The 7518-nt window shown below is 31.1% G+C and overlaps 1 protein-coding gene across 1 annotated transcript; it reads right to left on the bottom strand.

Moving 5' to 3' along the window:
* LOC107617869 lies at positions 2155 to 6075 on the bottom strand. The gene is made up of 2 exons (XM_016319747.2): positions 5699 to 6075; positions 2155 to 4142 (listed from the first exon to the last, which is right to left on the bottom strand). Exons 1-2 carry the CDS (start codon positions 6006 to 6008, stop codon positions 2266 to 2268), a joined length of 2187 nt encoding a protein of 728 aa, XP_016175233.1. The 5' UTR covers positions 6009 to 6075; the 3' UTR covers positions 2155 to 2265.

Below are 7518 nucleotides of genomic sequence, written 5' to 3'. Positions count from 1 at the left end.
GTCATACAAAGCCAATGCTTCCTCAGTTTTCCTATGTTATGCACTGTCGACAATAATAGAAGTCCAAAAAATCACATCTTTCCTCCACATCCCAAAGAACACACCTTTGGCCGCATTAAGGTCACTTCACTTGGCATACATATCCACAAGCTTTGAGGGATTGGGAAGGGGATGGAAGGGTTTGTTTTTATTTTTTAATATTATTTTTATTATTTATATTAATTATTAAGGGTAATTTGGTTAAAAAATAATATTAAAGTAGAAAATGACGATTTTATAACGTTTTGTAACGTTCAGGATCATTTTAATAACAAAATAAGGTTGGGACGATTTTGATTTTAGCCTTATACCTTAAGGACGAAAAAATACTTAACCCTTAAAATAATAATTAAACATAATTTTGTTTATTTGTTTGATATAGTTGGAGACACCAAACTTCAACAGTATTTGGAAAAGGGAGCCACTCAGATAAAAATATCAAAAACGTCTTTTTTTTAAAATGTCTTTTAATAATTAAAATTTAACACATATAAATCGATTAAATTGTGCTATTTTTATTAAAATTAGATCGAACAAATCAATTTAGCCGAAAAACTAATAAATTAAATTTTGAATTGATCTAAATTAATTTTTTTTATAAAAAATGACTACAATATTTTTATTATAAAAAATAACTAAAATATTTTCTATTATATATATATACACATTANNTTATCAAGAAAACCAAAAAAGCTATTGCATATTCAGATATCGAGTAAAGACCTAATCCGGTCCTTGTCTATTTTTACGAAGGACAAAGCGATCCCTATCCAAAAAAAAAGGGACACTTCGACCCTCAACCTTTTTATTTTGGGACAATACGGTCCCTCTATTAAAAAATTTATTAAATAATAATAAAAATTAGTTTTGTAGGGGGTTTTATTTATATTTTGTGGCGGTTTTAAACCCCCATAAAAATCTTTTCAACAATATAACCAATTACTACCACTACTACCATTATCTTTTTCATTCTCATTATTATCACTCCTACCTCTATTATTTTTATTGGGTAATCATACTTTATCATCATCATTATCTCCTCTACCGTTATCATCACCAATACCAATATTATCAACATTAAAGTTCTCTTCTTTCATTTTTTATTCGATGTTATTTTTTTCCTTTAAAAGGTATTGTACTATAATTACTTTTTTTTTGTGGCATCATTTTTATCAATGGTTTTTCTTCACTTAACCACTATTGATGAAGGAATTTTTTTAAAAACAAAGTTATTAATAGTTTGTGGAGGTTTAAAACCCCCCACAGAATACAAATAAAACATCTATAAAACTAATTTTTATTATTATTTAATAAGTTTTTTAACAGAAGGACCGTATTGTCCCAAAATAAAAAGGTTGAGAATCGAAGTGTCCCTTTTTTTTAGACAAAGATCACTTTGTTCTTAGTAAAAATGAACAAGGACCGAATTGGATGTTTACTCCTCAGATATCCGGAATCTTAACTACGGGTTTGGGTGAGATTTTTTGTCCGAAAAATTGGGCTTGACTGTTGGACTTGAATGAATTTAATCTCCAGTTTTTGTTTTTATTTTCTTTTTGAACATAAGCCCAAAGTTTTGTTAGAAAGCTCAAAAACTTATTGCACTGAAATTTATGGCTAAACTCCACGTTAATAACATTAACTAGAGATTAAACAGGTCAAACTTGACTTAATAGAACTAACTTAAATTGGTTCAGCGGTCAGCTCACTCTTCTACTTAAATAAATATTGAAAGTTTGAATTATGTATATAACAATTTATTGATTAGTGGTAGACCCTTAAATAAAATTTAAATTCGTGATAGATTAATTTTTGACCTATCGAATTAGAAAATACCACGAGGAATCCAAAAAAAACTGGACTTAATAGGTCAACACCATATACACATGTGACTTCCTCTCTCGTGAAGACCACACGAAAGTTCCCTACCCACACTAGAACACACTAATATAAGGATAAAAAAATAAAAATGTAAATAGTAAATTTCTATGTATTGTTGCTGTAAAAATTAGTTACACTAACATCCAATAAGTTGTTAAATATACAAAATTAAATAACTTTACATTCACTCCACTTGTAGATAAAAAGGGGCAAAGAAAAATAAAAAAGAAGGGATACTCTATAATGGAGGGCTGAATATGGATAGATAAGTTTCATTCTTACAAAATAAAAGATAGAAAGTGAAACCATGTAAGATGAAAAGGAAAATATTTACAAAAAAATAGTTTAGTCAATATCTAGTGCCTCTATTTTATGCATCAATCGCCAATCTTCAATGTTTGTCCCTTTGCTCAAATCCAAGCTTGGAAATGTCCTCTTCTCTAGCATCTCTATTATCCTGTGGGTTTGACCAAGCATGCAAACCGCATATCTCACACTCTCCTCTCTTTCTTCAATGGCACTGTTCAAGCACTTTGTGGATATAACATGGGGCAAGTTTGTGAGACATGCACCCAATATATCACATATCATTTCTGTTAATGCTTCAAACAACCTCTCTGAGCTCATGATTTCATTGTTTAAGAGAGAAGTTTGGCTTATTCTGTACATGGAGTTAGATGCCAATATCTTGATGGGCCATGATGAAGGTGCTACCCTATTGCATATGTGTCTATATTTTGCTTTGAATTTGTCATACCTGATTTTAGCAGCCTCAGCTAGTGTCTCTATTGTCTCTTTGGGACTCTTTCCTTGAAGGGAGAGCTTATAAAGATCCACATCTAACCACTTATCATATAAATCAACTCCAAGCCACACAATATCTGCTGCCATTCTCACTTTACTTAATTTTCCTTCTTTGTCCATATTGTTTTCTATGAACTTCACATAGAGGAGCCCTTCATTTAGAGCTCCTATCAAGTTTTTCACTTTGAGCCTATTGATGTTTGGAATTGCAACTATTATGCTAGTTAGTGTTACTAAAGGAAGTGACCAACCATATAGGGCTTCCACAGGATGCAAAGATAGAACTTGGTCACTATCAAATGTTGCTACCCCTTTAAACCCGTGCAAGACAGAGCATTTATCTTGTATTAGCTCAATGATTTGTTTTGGCTCATTCTTCTCTCCTACATGAAACCAATGATTAGTCGCGTCACGGTTGTTTCTCATCATCACTTCAACTAGCTCTTCCTCGCCTTCAAGATGAAGAACGAAACGCTTTAGATCCGGCTTTGACTCTGCCCCTGAGCTAATGCTTGAGACGTTGTTATTAAAGTTGGATTTCAATCTCTTGCACCGCACGTAACACTCCAAAACCAAGCACATGAGAGATATTGAAATGAATTGTGTTGCTTTGCTCAACAACACAATCCCCACCTGCATTTTAATGAAGAGATTAAGTAGAAGCAGTTTTGCATCATGGGCTATCTTTCTAAACTGCCTATTCTGAATTCGATAACCAAGAGGCCTTTCTTTCATTAGTTCTAGTCTATCAATCCAATACCCTTCTACTTGCAATCTTCTCTTGCTGTTCTTATGTCTCACATTTGGCCACCTATAACTTATGGCAGTGAACCATCTGAATGCAGGGGCAATAGTACCAACTGCCACTGCAGCAACTTGAACTATGAGAATCAATGTGGTAGACCATTTGTAATCGCTGTCGCCGGAGCAGAATCTTAAGGACCAAGGCATCAAGTAAGACCGAAGCATTGCCTCGGCTAATGCCAATGTACTTAGAAGACAGAACGCACCGGATGCAGTGCATGTTACTGACCTTCCAAGAACAAATTGGGGGCTACTAGTGTGTGCCATCATCCAAACCCTCATCAATTCATCTCTAAGATTGTTGATGAGTTGTCCAGTGTCTTCCTCCTCCATTCGGCTTAAGCTTTCTTTAAGCATTGCCTCGTTTGTTTCGTACTTCAGCTCCAAGTAATGCTTCATCTTGGGAATTGCTATGTCTAAGGAGAACATTGTCATCAAGAGAATGAGCATTAGAAGTATGATGACAACATGTTCTGCCCAGAATACATAGATAACACCAGTAGCAAATTGGATGCAGATGTTCGCAATCATGGTGATCACAAGTATTCCCATGGCCACAACATTCATCATCGTCTCTTTCTTGTCCGTCACACCAAGAGAAGGCATGGAGTTACCTATTAAAGAGATGGAAATGGGAATTATCATTAATCTATATCTACGAAGCACCAACACTTACAGCCTTATAGGATACGGTATATATATATATATAGTAACTTTTAGATAAATTGTAACAATATTAATTTAATATTAAAATACAAAATAAATTTTTAGATATTTTTAATATTTTTAATTATATAAATCATATAAAATAATTTTTTTATTAATAAATGATAATATATACTATTTATAAACTCATTTTAAGAGCATAGACCAAGAATAGTATTGAACACGCTGATATATGATGATATTTAAGTGTGTATATATTTTTGGAGAAGTATTTTTTATTTTTTTTTATCATAATTCGCGTGTTGCGAGAATGTCGAATCTAAAATGTGTTTAAAATATAGACATTACAACTCAACAAAATGTCCGTCCGCACTTAAGAAATCCATATTAATCCAAGAAAATCTCCATTATATCTTCTTGAATTTGGAAAAGAAAAAAAAATTGATCCCCCATATTTATGCAAAAAACAAATCCAGTAGAAATTTATTTCCTAAATTTAACAGAATGATCTCATGAAGAATTTAGGGAGAAATTTGTTACCCACTTTATGTTTCAGTAATTAAATTTAGTGTCTTTTATTTTACTTTATTTTTTGTTTTTTTTATACAAGAGTAGAAGAGTGCAAATGTGCGACAACTTTTTTTGGTGAAAACAAATGTGTAAACAACTGATTTTCATAATTAGGAGTAGCAGAATTTAGCTACTCTAACTTGCTTATTAAAAAATGTTAAATGACCAATATTGTAAAATGATATCAGATTTGTGTAGTAAGCAATCGAAAGAAGAGAGGAGAAAGAGAACTAAAGCTGATGATAAAGTTTAAGCAGATTGAAAAAAAGACAGGAAAATAAAGACAGAGAATTAGAGAGAGATTTGGATGATGAAATTCTGAATTGAATGGATGAAGCATCAATGCATCATGCTTCTACACTATAAATATACACTATATATATCTATACAATGAGTGAGGGATAAATAACTAGCCGTGAATTAATTCTATCAAACCTACCAATTATACAAATTAAAAACTGCCTAACAACTTTCTGTATCTAGCATTTGGTTGCATTTCAACTTTATTTCAGTTTCATTTTCAGGCTTGTTATATTATGTTTCAAATATTTTTAGTAAAAGAATAGAAAATTAAGTAATGTTGATTTATATACAAGACAAATAAAAGAAAAATATTGGCCATATTACTTTTGTCTTGAAATAAAATGTGCGCAATCTAATTTCTAATAAGGTGAAAACTCGCGTGCAGTTATCTTTATATGAAATTGATAATCGAAAACCGTTAGATGAATTTAGTTAAATATGTCAAATTATCTAATAATTCTTGACTATCAACTTCACTTAAAAACAAATGCATGTGAGTATTCACCTCCTAATAAATTAGCAGACGTTATAACAAATACAGCAAAATATTGGTCCAAATTTGTTAGTGTAGCAGTAACAGAATTTGTAACTACCTTAACTAACTTGCTAATCAGTAATATTACAATATTACCCATGATTGTGCAGGTGAATGCACTGCTGGTGAGTTTTGCTAGCTGGTCAGAGCGCTGAGGCATGGAAGTGTTGAGATCCACGGAAAGCTTCAGCGCAACGCCAATGAGAGTCAAGGTGGTGGCATTGAGGCAGAAATATTTGCAGGGGAACCACAGCTTGCGGCCGCGAAACCCGAGCACGAGATCGGCGGTTACTGCTATGAGGCAAGCAAGGGATGCTGCTGCTATGTATATTCCAATCCATGGCATTGGCTTGCTGAACTTGTCATCGTCCATGTACCCGTCAACGTTGCACCCGATTATTCCCATCTTGTTACAAATTCTCTTTCTCTATCTCTATCTCTTTTTTCATATAATGTTTATAGCTTTGATTTGCTTCTTCTGCTAAAGATATATAATTATAGAAGAAGCTAATGATGTGGAGAACATGATGTAATTACGAATATGTTCTTAGTTCGGACTTGCAATAGAACTACGATTAAGACAATTTTTTTTTTGAATTCTTTTTTGGTAGGGTAAAATATATTTTTGGATAAAGTATATTTTTATCTTTAAATTTAATTTTATTCAATAAAGTCTCTAATATTTTTTATTCATTTAATTTTGTCGTTGATGTTTTTGATTTGTCTCAAAACTATTCCTAAAAATTTTTTATTTTGTCTCTAAAATTTTACATAGAATAACATTTAGAAATAATTTTGATACAAATCGAAAATGTTAAGAACAAAATGAAATGTAACTAAATTTTAAAAAAATTTAGAAACATTAGAGATAAAAAGTATATTTTATCCTATATTTTTTATTTTTAATATTTTTTATTTGTGTTAAAATTATGTTTAAATATTAATTTTATGTAAAATATTAGGAACAAAATTTAAAATTTGTAGATAGATGTTTTGGTATTTTGCAAGGGTATATTGATATTGATAATAGTTTGATTTACGTCAATAACATTGTTGACTAATATAACTGTGATATACTATACAAGATCATATTAGGGTGCTGTAGAAGGATGTAGTAATGAATAATGTTTGTTTATGGAACTTTGATTAATGAATTGACATGGCGGACCCGCCAAATGAGGTGGGAACTAAACTGGGGTTTTCTGTGTATTTAGACGGACTAAAATCATCTGCTGTCACTACTTTTCGTTGACGGATATGAATGTACCACTTGGAATAATATTAGTGTTAATTGAGAAATGATTTTTCTACATTTTTATATCTTTTATGTGGAGTTTTTAAATAAATGAAATAGATATAATAATTACTAATATATATAGAGGTGAAAATATTTATACGTTTGTCTTAAGTTAAATTAGACATCTCGTTTAACTGTGAGAAGGAGATAGATATTTACATATATATTGTGTTTATACTATAGGAAATATTTTAAGTGCATCGGGGAGTACCGGTGCACTAGTTATTTTAACCGTTGATTTTAATTAATATATATTATATATATTTTTTATAATTTAGATCAACGGTTAAAATAACTAGTGCATCGGTACTCTCCGATGCACTTAAAATATTTTCTATACTATAATAGGAGATACGAAACAAACGTGATACGTTTTCATAAAAATTTGAACATTTTTTGTTTTAAGTACACAATTGTATTATGGGCGATGATGGAGAACACATCACGCGAAGATGGTTTATGCGTAATTTCTACAAGTCTTCAACTAACAAATATGTATTGTGACAGATTTGACAGAAATGACACCAGTTGTTTGTTTCGTATGAAAATAAATTTATACATATTGATACATTTAAAATATAAACAAATAACAATAAGTTATATAAAATTTATTTTTCAT

Source organism: Arachis ipaensis, chromosome B01 (genome assembly GCF_000816755.2).
Source record: "Arachis ipaensis cultivar K30076 chromosome B01, Araip1.1, whole genome shotgun sequence".
In the NCBI taxonomy this organism is placed as follows: domain Eukaryota; kingdom Viridiplantae; phylum Streptophyta; class Magnoliopsida; order Fabales; family Fabaceae; genus Arachis; species Arachis ipaensis.
Note: the sequence above shows the minus strand (reverse complement) of the source record. Positions and strands in the feature narration are given on the sequence as shown.

Bases quoted from the DNA above. Each gene is read 5' to 3' on its own strand.
- LOC107617869 (XM_016319747.2), bottom strand. From the start codon at position 6,008: ATGGGAATAATCGGGTGCAACGTTGACGGGTACATGGACGATGACAAG. The intron at 4,143-5,698 runs GTAATATTGTAA...TCTCTTTAATAG, and splicing joins ATTCACCTGCACAATCATGG to GTAACTCCATGCCTTCTCTT.